The 17,775-nt window shown below is 43.2% G+C and overlaps 1 protein-coding gene across 1 annotated transcript in view; it reads left to right on the plus strand.

Moving 5' to 3' along the window:
- The window catches only part of Scamp1 (secretory carrier membrane protein 1), an 84,155-nt gene that overhangs the window by 18,902 nt on the left and 47,478 nt on the right, over positions 1 to 17,775 (plus strand). The window contains exon 2 of the mRNA XM_005356484.3: positions 13,839 to 13,916. Within this exon, the coding sequence (XP_005356541.1) occupies positions 13,839 to 13,916 (78 nt within the window). The remainder of the gene's footprint in view (positions 1 to 13,838; positions 13,917 to 17,775) is intronic.

A 17,775-nucleotide genomic window follows, 5' to 3' on the forward strand; every position in this document is an offset into this window, starting at 1 on the left:
TCCTCTGTGAAAACAAAAGAAGAACTTCTTTTCCGAAGCATTGTATCCTTAGACCCAAATTCTGAAGTCAAGACACCTTTATAATATACATGTTGGTTTAGCTTAGCAGCCCATCCAATGAAATATCTCTTTGTACTTAGCTCCTTTACAGTCAAAAATTTAAAGAAAACACAATAATACACATAATCCAGACTCTCTGTGAATTTTTGATTTTACGTGGCTTATTTTTTCTTCCTTTAAACTGGTTATCTGTACTGTCTCTTTAAAGACTTTACTCTTTTTTTTAAAGCATTAACTTTATTTTATGACTTTCTATACTCTTTTTCTTCTCTCTTTCAAGCCTATGTGCTTTATCTAACATTGTGACCCATTTAGAAGTCTTTTATGTCTGAATCTGCCCTATTGCATTGTCTTTAATTCTCCACTGTCTTGAAGAGCTTTTAAAATACTAAACAGCTTGGTTGCCCTGGAATTTGGCTCCACCTCTCTCCAATTTCAAAATGGTGGACTTACCATTTCTGCTAGCTCTGGGGCCACCAGGTAGGAGCTTCACTCAGCACTTTAACTCTGAGAATGAGCGTGCAGAACGTAAACTCTTTCTTTCTGAGTTACAGCCAAATCTGCCACGCGAACACTATGCAGCCTGGAAACATGTCTCTGTATGGCGGCCGGAATCTGCCATGCTCTCCTGCCTGCCCAAGCCTGATCCTGCTGCCTGTCCAGGCAGGAAGAGCTGAGCCAAGTGCATGATCTCAGATACTTTCCTCCCAACCTCGAGTAGGCACAGAAATATCTGGGCCCACAAATGCTCTGTAGCCGGGAGTTTGCACCGGTGGCAGGGCCCAGGAAGCCTCGTTTTAAAATGGCGCGGCTTTTTTTTTTTTTTTTTTGCTGCTGCTATCACTGAGTCAGGAAAATCTCTCTGCGGCATGCTGCCAGGAAACAGCGAAAAGCTGTGTTAAACTCTCTCTCCTTTTAAAACCCTCTCAGGTTTTTAAGTGGTTTTAGCCCATCACATTGGGTGACACTCTGTGTAGCCCAGGCTGACCTCAAACTCGTGATCCAGAGGCAGGAGGATCTCTGTGAGTTTGAGGCCAGCCTAATCTACAGAGTGAATTCCAGGACAACCAAGGCTACGCAGAGAAACCCTGTCTCAAAAAATAAAAAACAAAACCAAGCATACTTATAAAATAAGCTAAATTTAAGCAAATAAATAAGTACCTTTAAAATACTTGACTGTAACACCAGACATTTTGATGCTGTCTAAACAGTCACTTGGCCTACTTATTTCCATAAGAAGTAATTGGTTTGGGTTTTGGTCTATTTTTAGACATCATTTCTATTCCCCTCTCCCTCCCTTTTTAATTTCCTTTATGATGGAGTTGTGCTATGCTGTTCAAATTGGCCTTGATCTCCTGTAGTCTCAACCTCTGAGTAGCTGAGACTACAAGCACTCATCTGGCCTGATACTAACAGTACTGTCTGTTTTGATGGAAGTTCATGTAGTTTACATACAACGCTGCAAAATAGGATATACAGTCTGGAATGGTGGCTGCTGGGTATGGTGGCACACACCTTTAATCCTAGCACCCACAAAGCAGAGGTAGGAGGATCTCTTTAAGTTCCAAGGCCAGCCTGTTCTACACAGCCAGAGTTGCATGAGGAAACAAAAAAGAAAAATTTTCTTTATTTATTTTTTGGAGTGACAAACCCCTTTACCTCAGTGGCATTTGCTACCACTGGCCAGTGCATAATCATCCGGTCCCTTTGCCAGTCTGTGGTTTTGGTCACACAGTTAATGTGACTTGCATGAACTCAGCGGCACATTCTGGCAATGTCAAGTAAAGTATATGCGCAGTTTTTAATTTAATGTCTAACATGAGATGAAGCCTCCTCATTTCAGTCTTCATAGTTATGCAGAGCTATGCACACTGCTACTGCATTGGGGTAAAAATGACCATGCTTGCTTGTTTCCTCGAGGCTGTTACCACCATGTGGAACAGGAGTAAGGTACTGGGCAAACATGTACAGAGCACCTAAGGCTACTCAGATACCCTTATAGTCTGTTGCTAGAGATAAGAAGATGATATCAGGCCGGGCGGTGGTGGCGCACGCCTTTTATCCCAGCACTTGGGAGGCAGAGGCAGGCGGATCTCTGAGTTCGAGACCAGCCTGGTCTACAAGAGCTAGTTCCAGGACAGGCTCCAAAACCACAGAGAAACCCTGTCTCGAAAAAACCCAAAAAAAAAAAAAAAGATATCAGAGCATCTACCCTTCACCTGGGAAATATAATGGTCAAGATAGAAATAATACATTTTTCATTGCAGGAACAGTATGTCCTGAGGTGTTTCCTAAGCTTTTTTTTTTTGGTGGTGGGGGGCTTTTGAGACAGGGTTTCTCTGTGTAGCATTGGAGCCTGTCCTGGAGCTTGCTCTGTAGACCAAGCTGGGCTTGAACTCTGTCTCCCGAGTGTTGGGATTAAAGGCGTGTCCCACCACCGTCTGGCATCCTAGGCTGTTTTAAAGGACAGTGAAGAATTGAATAATTGATTGCTCTGTAGTGTCCAAAAAGGCAAAGTCTTGGACCTATGGCCTCTGTGGTCTCATAGCTCACCTCTTTATATATAGACAGGGAAATTTAATCAAACATTTCTTTTTCTTTTTAAAATTTATTGAATTTTATTTTATGTGTATTGATGTAAGAGTGTCAGATGCCCTGGAACTGGAGTTACAGACAGTTGTGAGCTGCCATGTGGGTGCTGGGATTGATCCCAAGTCCTCTGTGAGAGCAGCCACTGCTCTCAACTGCTGAGCCATCTCTCCAGCCCCCAAACATTTATTTTTTTTAAGTTAACTCAGGAATGACAGAATTTGGAGTAGACCTGTTCCAGGGAACTGTTGTTATGAGGACAGTCTCTGCAGGGCCGGGCAGAATCTGGTGCGTTAGCCCTGCACACCTCTCTGCGGGACTTGTTCTCAACAACCGCGTGTGGCTAATGACCACCCCATGGTACAGCACAACCCAGACTCCAGAGCAGAGATGTCTGAAATAAAAGATGCTAGCTAGTGAAGGACAGGTCCCAGACAAGTTTCTGCAGTGCCACACACGGCAAGTGTGAGGCCAGGGTTACAGTTGGCAATACGTCCGTGGCTTGTGTAAGCCCAAGGCATTTTATAGTGACAATTAAAGAAAAGGTGGAATCATCTACTCCCTCTCTACTGATCACGTGTGTGTGTGCACGCGTGCGTGCATGTGTGCGTGTGTGTGTGTGTGTGTGTGTGTGTGTGTGTTAGAACCCTCAAGGCGTTATGCATGCTAGGTAAGCAAGCACTCTATGGCTCACAATGAACAGAAAAGTTCTGAGACAGGCAAAGAGTCCATCAGAAGCATTAAGTTCTGGTAGCTTCTATTTGGTTTGAGTTCATGGTAGTAGGTCTGACTAGGGTTTTAGACAAACTTTAAGGAAAGTGGGAGCAGGTTTTTCATTTGTTAATTTGGCCCTTTATTATTAACTGGTGAACTTCCCCTCCCTTTCCTCTCCATTCTTCAGCCCTTGTAATGACTTATTTGAGATCTCTCAGGGCTTTTGTCAAGTATAACAACAGCTGGTGCTTTTGCTTGCTGTAATGTAGGTTAGGGTGCATGTGATGAAAGAATGTGAACGGCAGCAATCTAAAGTCTCCTTTCCTTAACTGTCGTCCATGTAACTAGCCATAAGTAAGCTTTTAGTTCCAATTATTTTAAAATTTTTGAATGGCAAAATTTTCTCCAACTTACCAATCAAATCTCTAGGCACGGTGTGAACAGGCTTGCAAATTGAGAAGCTCATCCATTAGGCCTCCCACCTCTTGCTTCCATTCTGAGGCCCATCTTTGGGACTAAGTACAGGACATTGAGGAAGGTGTCATGCTTGTCCATTACAACAGGGCTGCTGCTCCCCTTCCTTTCTTTCTCTGTCGAGTCACTGGCAAGTTTATGTAGTTGGAATTCCCTTCAGAGGGCCTATCTGCTGCTCTCCACTCCTCTTCTGGTCACTCTAAGATTTATTTGTATTACTTTTTAATTGCATGTGCATGTGTGTGGGAAGGTGTATGTGTGTGCAGGGGGGGCCTAGGTTTTAGAACTCGCTGGAGCTGGAGTTGCAAATGGTTGTGAGCACTTGACATACATACTAGGAACTGAGTTCCAGCTCTCTGGGAAAGCAGTATGTGCCATTTCTCCAGCCCTATAATAATATTAAAAACAACAAAAAATTCCCTTCACATTCATTTCTAAAGATGATTGTATTTGGTTTCCTAGAATATTTATTTTTATGTATATGAATATTTACATGTATCTAAGTGTCCTTTGTGTATGTCTGGTGCCCAGGAAGGACAGAAAAGGGCACTGGATCCTCTGAAACTGGAGTTAAAGACAATTGTGGTTGTGAGCTGCCATGTAGGTGTTGCACACTAGCATGTGTCTCCATACGGGCAGCCAGTTCTCTTACCCACTGAGCCATCTCCCTGGCCCCTGTGGTCACTTCATTACAACAGCATCTCTTCCCTTGACTACCATCAGCTTTTGCTGTTCCTTACTTGGTGACAATGTCTGTGGTTCCTATTCGGTCTCCTTAAGAAATGCAATCTAGGTGGACCAGTGAGCGGTTGTCTAACCTGCAGCCTCTGCAGTAGGAGCTGTCAAGCGCCCTCACTTCAGTTCTAGAGATTGTTTCATCTGGCAGGGAGGAGAGCGCCTTTTCTTCTCTTGTGGCTAAGACAATAGGGATGGCACAGCACCAAGGCTGCGGAAAGAACCGTGGCTGGTCTGCTGCCTCAGAAGATGGCTGTGGCTGTTTCCCTAAGACATGCTATATATTGTATTAAACTGTCAGTAAATAAGAGGAGAGCTTTTATTTTGTTACCTTTGATAATGGTAGCAGCCAAGGTTATAACTGAGCCCTTTTGATGTGCAGGAATTGTATTAGCACATATAGCATAGGAGCAGTCTAGTTCCTTTTACTGGTGAGAGCATGAAGTATAGTTCAGTTATGAAGTGCTCTGTTCCACGCTCCTGTCTTCTAAGTGGAATCTGAGCAGTCGGCTCGCTTTCCAAACAGTCAAGACACAGTCCATAGCCTGACATGCCAGGGCTGCAGTGGGGTGGGGTGATGATCAGATTTCCTTAGGTGACTTAAGTCAGGACAGGACTTGAGTCAGGACCAGGTCTGGATTCTTTTCTAATGCTCTGGCCTGCTAGAGTGCAGCACCCAAGTTTTGAGGCGTTGACATGTCCTGTGTTAGAGGCACACAGTACATGACTGTATGATGGCTTTTATGTTGGACTGCTTATAACTCAACAGGGTGTCTTACAGAGACAAGAAGCTGCGTGGCTGTCAGCCAGGTGGGTTGTCTGCTGGGTCAAGCTCCACCCTGCCAACCGAAGGGGAAGTTCTCTGCCAGACTATAGTCTTCCAGATGATACAGGACACTAAGAAATGCCCAAAATGAATACCTGGCATAGGAGACTTTTTTAAGGAAGTGAGAGCTTTGGAGATTGGGAGGGACTCCGAGGACTAAACACCCAGGTGAGCACTGAGAATATAATGAAGGTGCACCACCCTGAAAGTTAGGACACTGACATAAAGATAGCGGGAAGCCAATTGCATTCGATAGACATTAGAGTCTGTAACTGGCAGGGGCTCTTGTTTTCATATTGTATCTTGGTTTTTTAAATGACTACTAACAAAAGTTTGGTGGACTAACCTTGGCTCTACTTCAGTAGTTAAGTGACAGCTTGTGGTGTGTGTGCAGTGCTAGCTGAGTTCTGAAGACGTTCTTATCTGGAAGTTAATAAAGTATAGGAAGCTGGTGTGTTCCCTTTGGTCAAGAAGACACAGAGTTCCTTTTTAATCGATTCTCAGTCTCCATCCAGGACTGACTGAATCAGAAATAGGTGATATTCAGAGTGGCACTCACTAGTTTGGATTTTATTAATAACCTTTCTAGGTAGTTCCTGTGTTTGCTGAAGCTTGAGATTCAGTGACACAGATGGAACTATGCCATTAGTGGAAACAGTTTTATTTTCATTATGTTGAAGAGAAAGCATTTTCTTTTCCTAAGTATTGGGGCACCTAAACATCAGTGCTAAGATCTACAGTTGTTTTTAAATCCAGGGTTCACTGTGTGGCCATGGCTGACCTGAACTGGCTATGTGGACCAGGTGGGCCTTGAACTCAGAGACATCTGCTTCTGGAGTGCTGGGACTAAAGGCATGCTCTGCTGCACCCAGCATCTGCATGTCTTGATCCAGTTTCTGAGCAGATTGTATGGGCTTTGGGAGTCATATGAGCAGGTGCTGGCTACAGAGCAGGCATTAGAAGAGCATTGTTATGTAAAGCTTCAGCTTTATGGGCCTCTCTGTACTACTTACAGTTAGTAAAACAAACTTGAACTTGGTAGCGCATATCTGTAATCAATCCCAGAACTCAGGCAGTTGAGGGCAAGAGGACCACAGCCCTAAGTTTGAGGGCAGCTTAGGATGAGTCCTTAGTAAAACCTTGTCTGAGAAAGAAACAAATAAAACTCCAAGAAATATGAAACCCATATTCCAAGCAAGTTGGAAGCATTAATTATGCATAATTCAGAGCTGTGAATTTTTTTTTTTGTTTTGTTTTGTTTTTTTAGAGACAAGGTTTCTCTGTAACTTTGGAGCCTGTCCTGGAACTAGCTCTTGTAGACCAGGCTGGCCTTGGACTCACAGAGATCCCCCTGCCTCTGCCTCCTGAGTGCTGGGATTAAAGGTGTGCACCACCACTGTCCGGTGAGCTGTGAGTTCTTTGTCCTTTTAAAATTTAGTCTCTTTTCTCCTTTCTGTTGTATCCTGCCTGTACGCTCATGCTACTGCTTTGTCATTAGCACTATACCAGGGAAGGTTCCAGAGACTAGGGGGAGTTTGCTTGGCAGTTCTGTCAAATTGCCAGTTAACATTGACCTCCTGGATTATTGTAGAAGGGAACATGTACATTTTGGTTTCAGTAACTGAAAGTAGAAAACTGGATTTTTTAAAATCCGAGTCTCATTGATATAAGTTACACATTTATTTATATGCTTGATTGTTCTTTTTAAGAATTTAAGGTGAATTTTGGAGTAGTTGAAAAAACTGGGTGTATACATTTGAAAACTCAGAGTTGGAAGTCATTATACTCCAATGGCATCCAGAGAAACACTGATGGCGGAAATCGTGGGTGAGAATAACCAAACCAAGTGCAGTGGTGCATGCCTTTAATCCCAGCCCTTAGGAAGCAGAGCCATGCTTCTCCCTTTAGTGAACTGTAGACTAGCCAGGGCTACACAGTGAGACCCTGCTCCCAGTCAAAGAGTATTCCCCTTTCTTAGGTACATTCTGCTTTTGTCCTTTCGCTTTTCAACTGATTTTGTTATCTAACAATGGCTCCAAAATAAATGCTATAAAGGAGGTATGTGCAGTGAACTTGGCTTCTGAGCCTGGGACCCTGGGGGTCCCTTACTCCTCCGTTAGGGGATCACTGATACTAGTTTTTGGGTTATTATTTCTTTAAAATATACATACTTACTGTGGGATAATACTTGTACACTATAAAGATTTGTTACTCATATTAGTTTAATAAAATGCTGATTGGTCAGTAGCCAGGAAGGAAGTAAAAGCAGGGTGACCAGACTCAGAATTGTGGGAAGAGGAAAGGCAGAGTGTCAGTCACCACCCAGACACAGAGGAAGCAAGATGAGAATGCCTTACTGAGAAAAGATACCAAACCGTGTGGTTAAACTTAGACTATAATTATGGGTTAATTTAAGTTGTAAGAGCTAGTTAATAATAAGACTGAACGAATAGGCCAAACAGTTTATAATTAATATAAGACTCTGTGTGTTTCTTTGGGACTGAACAGCTTCGGGACTGTTCAGGACAGAAACTTCCTTCTGCACATACTCATTTTTATTTCCTTTCTCAAAATCAACATTTTGTTTATACTGTTCCTTCTTTCACTCACGTTACAGCAGTTCATTTATCCCTTTATACCATTTGAAGCTGCATATGATGCAGCTGTCCATACTTCATCATGTACGTGGGCCTTTGCCTATTGACAGACGGAAGAAGCCTCCATCTAGTCTTTTGATATTATGACTAATATTTAGCTAGTGTACTCTTGGACTGGATTCCTAGAAGTGAAACTGTAGCTCACAGGATAAATGTAGATGTTACAATTTCTATTCTTATGAACCATGTCTGAGAATCCTGCTTCCTTTGTAGCTTGTTGAGACTGTGCCAGGCTCCCAGGGTGTTCCTGGCTAGGAGGTAGGAGGGAGGTGATGATTGCATCAGAATACTTTTCATTGGTTTTCTCTTGTGAATGGCGTGGAATACTTTTTCATCTACGTTTGCGAACGACCTTCCTAATCTTACTCCTCGGAGGAAGTGGTTTCGATTATTAATGTGAAGAATTCCTCTCAGTGTTTCTGTTTAGGAGTTAACATGACCTAAAGAAGGATCACCAGGCATGTCTGATTAAATGCAACAAAACCAGAAGGCCTGCAGGTTTTTTCTCTTTACTTTTTGGAAGTATTTTTTGCTACTTTTTAATTTTATAAAGCAATGTGCTATTATGGCATATTTATACACACACACCAATTTGCTGTGTTCTTGTTTGCCTTCCCCCACATCCTCTGTGGTTCCTTCTCCGTTTCCGAATGCTGCTTTGCTTTCATGACACATGTGTTCTGTTCTCTCTTCCCCTCTTGCCCGTTCCATGAGTTCTTCTCCGTCTCCTGGTCCCCTTCTAGTTTTGTGAGCTGTACATGTGTATATACAATACGTATATGTAAATTTTTTTCTTTATTTTGTTGATATTTATTGAGCTCTACATTTTTCTCTGCTCCCTTCCGTGCCTCTCCCCTCCCCCCTTCAATCCTCCCCCAAGTCCCCATGCTCCCAGTTTACTCAGGAGATCTTGTCTTTTTCTGCTTTCTACTTCCCATGTAGATTATATCTATGCAAGTCTCTCTTAGTGTCTGCATTGTTGTCTAAGTTCTCTGGGATTGTGATTTGTAGGCTGTCAAATTGCCCAGTTCTCTTCAGTTTCACTCTTTAGTGTTTTCAGGTTTTCACTATGGAGACCTTTCACCTCATAGGGGAAGTTTATGCCTAGGTAGTTTATGTTTTTGAAGCCATTGTGAATGAGAATTTTATTAAAATTATTTGCTTAGCAAGTTTGTTTCTGGTAGTAGTAAAGCTACTTATTCTTTTTATATTGTATTGCTGACAGTGTTTATCAGGTCTAAGAACTTTTCTGTGCAGCCCCAAGGCTGTTTTAGGTAAACAATGGTGTCATCTACAGACAGGGATTCTTTGAGTTCTTCTATTTATTTTGTCTTATTCTTCTAACTAAGACTATGATAATTGAATCTTGTTTTATAAACTTTATTTATTATTTGTGTGTGTGTGCACAGGCCGTGGTGTGCACGTGAGGTCAAAGGGTAACTTTGTGTGACATTCGTCCTCCCCCCCCCCCCCCCATGTCCAGGATCGATCAAACACAGACTGCAGGCTGCCTTTATCCACTGAGCATCTCACCAGCCTCCATCTGATTTAACAAGTCAGGCCTCCTCTGTATAAGTTAAGGTTTCCATTTGAGGTTATCATCGAGAGGGATTTGCTGCTTTTTATGGTTTTGTTGATAGTTTCTAGATCTCTGTTCCACCTTGCTAGTCAGTCCTAGGGGCTTGCTGGTTTCCTTGTTGACCATGACTGACTCATTCCTATGTCTCTTTGTTCATCTGTTGCTCGCCTGAGTAAACAAAGCTGGCTAGAAATAAGCCAAGCTAAGGCCCGGCATTCATAAGTAATAATAAGTCTCCATGTCTATTTATGTGGGAGCTGGGTGGCAAGCTCCCCAAAGAGTAAAGAGTGAAAACACAGCCAATAGCACATAGAGATCTGCCTGCCTTTGGCTTCTCAGGTTGGGATCAAAGGCGGGTCCACCAGGCCTGTCAAAACTCAGTTCTTAATTAACATAGGCCATCATCGTATTTGGGGAAAAGACCTGCATGAAAACCATCACTGTTCAGTAGACTCGATGCTAATAATGGTAGATAGCAGGGGCTGTGGGAGCGCTAGGCTTGGGATGAAGTGCCTGGTAGAAGGAAGGTGGTTAGGTGAGGCCATACTTGGACTACCTCTCAAAGAAGAGGCCAGCTAGACTGACCCCTGGGGGAAGAGATGGGCCAGAGGAGTACTGTGGAAGGACCTGGAGGATGCTGGCTTTGTGGGTGGGTATGGAGATGGTAGCTGGAATCTCTGAGTTTTAGGTTTCAGTTCAGCAAGGCAAGTTGAAAGCTTTGATTGAGATGCATGTGCTCTCATTTTCTTACTATTTTCCTGGGGCATCCCTCTCTCATGCCTGCCTCTCACACCTGTAGGTAAACTTGGCAGGGCAGGAAACCCCTCCCCAGGCTGTTGAGCAGCTTCAAGGCTAACACTGGCTTTCCTTTGTCCTTGCTGCTTGCTTGCCTTTGTTTCTAAATAGTGCTGGGGGGGGGGAGGGGAGATGAGCAAGAGTCAGGTCCAGTCTCTGCAGGTCCTTGCTAAGCCTTCCTGTCAGCCGTACAGGTTCTCTCTAAGGAAGAGCACATGCCCAGGTGACTGAGAGTTGGCAGGGGCCACCGTGGTCAGAAGCCTTATATATTTTATCTGAGGAATTAGAATCTAGTCTTAAAATTGCGAGGAAGCTTTTAAAAATCTGAAATGGGTAGGGGTGGAGGAAGGAAACCACAAAATCAACTTTACATTATCCAAAGCTGACTTTGTGTTGAAGGAAAATGGGCTGGAGTTGTACTTGAAGAAGCAATAGATCCCATACAAGCTGTATCAATAAGACCATGACAGAATCACAGGTTTCCCTTTTCTTTTCTCTTTTTTAAAAAAATTATTTTTATTTTATATGCGCTGGTGTTTTGCCTGTGTACGTCTGTGTGATGGTGCTGGAATCCCTGGAACTGGTTACAGATAGTTGTGTGTAAGCATGGGTGAGTCCACGAGAGCCCGAAATGAAGGGATATCAATTATTTATTGGGGGTGCTGAAGCAACGGCCTCTGACTACCATACAAGAGAGAGCAAGAGAGACCTTTCTTCTCCCTTATAAGACCACATCTGTACACAGAGGTCACACCACATTGGTGGAAAGGAATTCCTGCACCATTTCCCCTTCTAAATAAGAAGGTTTTAAACGCAATACAAAACTATAAATAATAAGAATATCAAGTATTGTCCACAAGAAAGAAAGGGTAATAATGTACACCAGACTAGAACTACAACCAATAAGAGTAACATCAAGCAAGAAACACAAACACATACTAAATGCCCAGTCTATGGGTAATAGGCAACTAAGAGAGATTATTCCAATAGCTGTCCTATCCTGAGGAGTCTAAGTCTTGTACTAAAATGTCTTAGTTAAGATATGAGAAGATAGTAGCTGTGACTGTCTAGTTTTCAACCCCATCAAAGATCTGAGAAGGTAATTAAGCAGGAAGTGCAAGTAAGCGACTTCCAAAAGGTGCAAGTAATGACAGAAACAGCCGACTACCTGGACAGTCACCCAAAGTCTCATAGTAACATTGGGGCAACCAACTTTGGCTCAGGCTTAGAATATCTGACAGACCATATTAAGAAGCAGGAAGATTCAAAAGACTGACTTGCCCTGTCTTGGCAAGGTATCCAGCTTGTTCAGTTTGGACAGCATGCATCCTGTCAGCAGTCGAGGCAAGGGCAGTTCTTTGCCCAGAGACCAGTTTTGCCAAGAAGAAAACAAGCTCTTAGGTGGAGTGACTTCAGTCCCTAACATTTTCTCGGGAATAGATCTGTGCTGCCAGGAGCAATCAGGTCTCACATCAACAGAATCCTGGATTATTAAAACATTTAAATGTTTTTCTTCTCTCTTATAAGGCATCACATCCGCACATAGAAACCATGCCCTGAGGCTGATTCCCAAAAAACTATTGGCAGAAAGAAATTTCCACAACAGTTGTGAGCTGCCTTTGGGTGCTGGGAACAGAATTCAGGTCCTCTAGAAGAGCATTTTATGCTCTTAACTGCTGAGCACACACCTGTATTCCCAGGACTCAGGAGGCAGAGGCAGGTAGATCTCTGAGTTCAAGACCAGCCTGATCTGTAAGTTCCAGGATAGCCAGGATTATACAGAGAAATCCTGTCTTGAAACAAAACAAACAAACAAAGCACAGATTTTTCAGGCCCCACCCCACTGCTGAATTAGTCTGGGTTTGGGGTGTAGTGCGTTTCACTTGATTGTTACATACTCTGTCAGGTGAAAGTGGAAACAGTTTTCAGTTTGTGAACTATATTTTTCATGAAATATGTAGTTGATTTTATTTGGCATGTTCATTAAATTTGTGTTTGGCATTCATAATTGAAGGAAGTAAAATAGAATTTTGTGATTTAGTAATTGTAATAGGAAAGCCTAATATTCAGATATTTGAAAAGCTAGGATAGTATGCTAGTATATTTGGAAAGGGGGAAGAGGTCTAGGTCCATGTAGAAAAATAAACTACAGGCAAGTAATAGCAGTACTGGTGTAGAGTATGATGTAGGATTCCCCTCTGGATGCTGTGAATACCATTTAATAAAGAAGCTGCTTTGGGTCCATTGCAGCTCAGAACAGGGCAAGGTGGGCATTCCAGGCAGATAGAGGAGGAGAGAGTAGGTGGAGTCAGGGATACACCTTGTAGCCCTCAGAGAAGGACAGCCGCATGCTAGTAATGGTAAACCATGAGCTTCATGGTAAAATATAAAATAATATAAATGGGTTAATTTAAGATATAAAAGCTAGCTAACAATACACCTAAGTGATTGGCCAAGTGATGTTTTAATTAATACAGTTTCTATATGATTATTTCAGGTCTGGGTGGCTGGGAATGAACGAGCAGTCTCCGCCAACAGTAAAATAAGAGGGCACACTCTCCAGTGCCCTAGATGATTTATAATGTATTCAGATCTGAAATTGGGAAAACTTTTGAAGCTGCTATTTTAAAATCCCACTCCTAGAAAAAAGCTATTAGGTGGGCAGTGACTGCTGAAAGGGAGAATTGGTTTCCTTCAGAGGTGAGTTCCCACACAGCTCGTCTGATCTCAGGGCCAGCCTTGGCTACACATCTACATGAGCACATGGACACCTACATACTTCTGTGTGTGTGTGTGTGTACACACAAGCATATAGATGTACACATGCATGTATGGCAACAGTAAAGAAGTGACCATGTATTTGGGAGGATTTGGATGAAGGGGGTGGAAGTGATAAATTACTCATATATGAAATTATACATAATAAAATAATAAAACATTACAGAAATAAAAAGGAGATCATGAAGCCAGGTACAGTAGCTTATGGAATGTAATGGCCGGCACTCAGGAGACTGAGTCAGTAGGACTACCAAGAGTTCAAAGCCAGCCTCGACTGTAGAGTGAGACCCTGTGTCATAAAGGGGTAAGAGATGTGCACTTTGTGAGTCTTAAAGACGGTGGGTTTAGTCTGAGCAAGTTAGGCAGTCAGGGCCAAACAGCAGTAGGAGGGACAGACTGGCAGCTGTCTTGCGTCTAACCCAAGTTTTATTTGTTTTCTTTGAGGGTGTGAAGGCTGTGGGCTTAAATATTTATTTCCTTTGTTGAAATGTTGAATATCTTTGACAGTACTTTGTTTGCTCTATTTTGCTGGGTGACCAAAGGTTCAGATAAAGCAAATTGTATTTAAATATCAAAATTGTGTCTTAATAGATAACTCAAATTTTCTTTTCTCCTTCAAATTTTCTTCTAGGACCCATCCGTTACACAGGTGACAAGAAATGTGCCCCCAGGACTTGATGAATACAATCCCTTCTCAGACTCTAGAACGGTAAGATTGCTTTACCTCGCACCACTTTTAGATGTTTAAGTGGAAATTAAATAGGGGATTATATTTTAATTATGTTTCTTTCCAGCTCACGGGGTGTCAAACAAGCTGTGTGAATGCATGTGTTCTTTAAAATTCAACAAGTTAGGACTATTTTTCTTTTATGAGAAAGGCTTTGTTGGTAACCAAAAATTACCATGATGATTCTAGATAAATTCCACAGGTTTCCTCTTCCATTCAGTAAAGTGCTAATCTGTGTTGTATGAGCTTCTGTACAGTGCTTGGAACACTGGGAAGTAGGAATGTGCCCAGTGATGCTGTGTTGTCTGTGGACTAATGTGGGGAGATGTGTTCCTTCTTACTTTTTAAAAATTTTATATGTATTAGTGTTTTGCCATGGGAAGTTTTGGGCCCCCTGAAACTGGAGTTACAGACAGTTGTGAGCTGCCATGTGGGTGCTGGGGGTTGAACCCAGGACCTCTGGAAAAGCAGTCAGTGCTCTTAACCATTGAGCCATCTCCAGCCCTGGGGGAGACTTTCTTGTGATGGGGTTGTGTCTGGAACTTAATTGTGTGCTTGTCTTTTGAATCGCAGTGTTTTAACAGGACTCGACTTGTGCTGTAGTGGTTTCCTTCTGGAAATCTGCTTGCTCTCAAAATTTTGTGTCACTTAGGGGTACTAGAAGAACTCCCCGATGGTGTTCTGCTGCTCTGCATGCACGTTTAGAGGGTAGAAAGGACTACGTTGTGCCGTCTGTTAAGGTCGTAATCAATTGCATGTAGGGCTTTTTACTAGAGTCTTTTTGATAATTGTATTTGACCCAGATTTTAAAACTATTGAAGTAGCTCTCTTCAGCAAATAATGCTATCTTCTGAATTTGTGTTAGTATCGTGCACACTTTACTCAGCAGGTCCCTTGTTGTAGACAGCTGTGACTCTGAAAGTGTTAGTCATCCACGAATACCTGAGTGTGCATGTGATTTTCACCAGCCCATAATGATCTTTACCTAGTGACCACTTCTTCCTGGTGGATACTTCTCATAGTGTAGAGAATTATTCTGAAAGATGATGTAGGTTTTGCTCAGGAGTTTCTTCAGAGTCTATTTTGTTGACTAGTGATGAAAAAGAAAAATGTATTTGGTCCTTGTTGCCAGTTCTAGGCAGATAGATCCTAAAAAATGAGTGGAATTTCTAGACGAATGAGAGTCTGATATTTTATGCAATCTATTTTATCTTATCAAACTCTCACAGTGACATTCCAAATCGGTATTTTAAGTTTCTTCTTTTTTTTTAGGAAATTATCTGAGACACAAGACTTCTGGTTTGGAAGTAGCAGTAACTCATCTGCTTTTTTTGTTGTTGTTTGTTTGTTTTGTTTTTGTAAAGCTTTGCCTTTTCCCCTGGCTTAGTCAGGGCTACTGTTGCTGTGATGAAACACTATGACCAAAAAGCAAGTTGAGAGGAAAGGTTTTATTTGGCTTACAGGTCCATATTGTATTCCATCATTGAGGGAAGTCAGGACAGGAACTCAAACAGGGCAGGAACCTGGAGGCAGGAGCTGATGCAGAGGCCACAGAGAGGTGCTGCTTACAGGCTTGCTTCCCCATGGCTTGCTCAGCCTGCTTTCTTATAGAACTCAGGACCACCAACCCAGGAATGGCACCACCCACATGGCTTGGGCCCTCCCACATGAATCACTAATTAAGAAAGTTTCCTACAGGCTTGTCTGCAGCCTGATCTTGTGAAGGCATTTTCTCAAATAAGGTCCCTTCCTCTCAGATGACTTTAATTTTTGTCAAGTTGGCATAAAACTACCCAGCACACACCTTGTCTCTTTAGAGACAGATGACTAGGGAGAGAAGTCCTGGCCTTGGAACATTCGTCACCTAAGTGGGTTTTTTTTTTTTTAATTCCACATACTTGCAAAGAAGATATATGTAGGACAAATGAAACATAGAATTGTAAATTATGGCCCTAGATATTGACACTTTATAGTCCCAGAAAGGCTATTTAGAAGAGGTGTCTTTAGGGAAGTAGGCTTTAATGAAAATCTGTTTAAAATTTAGCAATTCTGGATTTTCTGAGCAGATGCACTACTTTAGAACCAGGAACAAGGTTGCTATCAAAGAACTCTGTGCAGCTTCCGCAGCATTTTCATTTTTGTGTTTTTAGATTTGTTTATGTGTATGGGTGTTTTGCCTGCATGCATGTCTTATACCATATTCATGCAGTGCCAGTGGAGGGCAGAAGTTCAGTGGGCTTCCTTTCTGAGCCTAGGTGAGGGTTGACTGACAGGCACTTGATCTGCCCCAGAGCAGACACACTGGAAAGTCTTCAGCCAGCGTGGATGACAACTTCCCATAGCCCTCGTCCTCCAGTCTTCCCCAGCCTGTACACCCTGCCATCTCCCCAAGACTCCACTGCCACATGCAATTAGAGCAGAATTGCATACAGGTGACTGGGGGAGTGGCTGGAATATATGGCAGACCCTGATGACCTCCTCACCTGCTCCGTGAGGGAGTGGCGGCAGCCACAGGATTAGTTGTGATGGACTTTCATAAGCGGGACCGTGGATCCCATGCAGTTAGTGGCAGTGTGGCTGGGAGGGTAGCCCCTACAATAATGTATTTACACAATACAGGGCTGTGCACTCTTCTTAGGATTGGGGTTCTACCCGACTGCACCCTTAGCTTTAGGGTTGTTCCCCTGTGACTGAATGTCAGTCAGTTGTCTTGTTGGTACGGGCCCTGGGGCCTCCAGAATGTCAGTCCTGCTGTTAGCTTCCTGGGTCTTGTTCACCCATGCCCTCTCCTCTCATCGCATTCTATGTGACAAGGCAGCAGTTAGAAACTGTCTCCCGTTTCTCTAGCTCACCATCTCTTCCTATGCTTTTCAGTCTGTTTCAACTCAGTACCCAGAGTGATCTCGTCAGTCTCACTAGCTTTACATTCTTTAAGGTTTTATTTATCTGTGTGTGGCATGTGCACATGTGCATGCCTGTGGAGGTCAGGAGAGTGGGTACCAGGTCCCTGGAGCTGGAGTCACAGCCATGAGGGCTGGGCCTGAACTCACCCTCTGCACCGCATCTCTCCAACCCTATTTCGCCTCTATGTTTAAAATTTATTTACTTATTTATTCCTCTCTCATATATTATATCCCCACCACAGGGTACCTTCCCCCCCCCCCCCCCCCCAGCCTCTCCCTATCTTTCCTCTCCCCTAGGTCCACTCCTTCTCCAGGGCATGCTCCCAGGTATACCAACCAAACATGGCATATCAAGTTGCAGTAAGAATGAGCACACCCCTTCAAATTGTGGCTGGACGAGACACTCAGTAGGAGGAAAGGGTCCCCAAAGCAGATAGCCGAGTCAGAGACAGCCCCTGCTCCCACTGTTAGGAGCTCCGCAAGAAGACCAAGCCACACAACTGTAACACATGTGCCGAGGGCCTAAGTCAGTTCCATGCAGGCTCCCTGATTGTCGGCTCAATCTCTGGGAGCCCCTGGAGCCCAGGTTGGTTGACCCAGGCTTTCTTGTGATGTTTTTGACCCCTGTGGCTCCTACAGTTTTTCCTGCCCCTCTTCTACGTGATTCCTTGAGTGCCAGCAGATGTTGGCTGTGAGTCTGTGCATCTGCTCCCATGAGCTGCTGGGCATCACAGCAGGGGACTGGCTTGCCTTAGGAATTTACTTCTTGCTGTTCTCTGGCCTACATCTCCCCTTTGCTACCCTAGTTTCCCCGTCTTCTGTAATCACCATTTTGGACTTCTTTTTAGATTTTATATGTAAATGAGATCATGCAATAGTTTTCTTCCTGTGTCTGGTTTATTTCACTTAGCATAATATCCTATGGACGCATTAATATG

This window comes from Microtus ochrogaster, chromosome 19, assembly GCF_000317375.1.
Source record: "Microtus ochrogaster isolate Prairie Vole_2 chromosome 19, MicOch1.0, whole genome shotgun sequence".
Lineage (NCBI taxonomy): Eukaryota > Metazoa > Chordata > Mammalia > Rodentia > Cricetidae > Microtus > Microtus ochrogaster.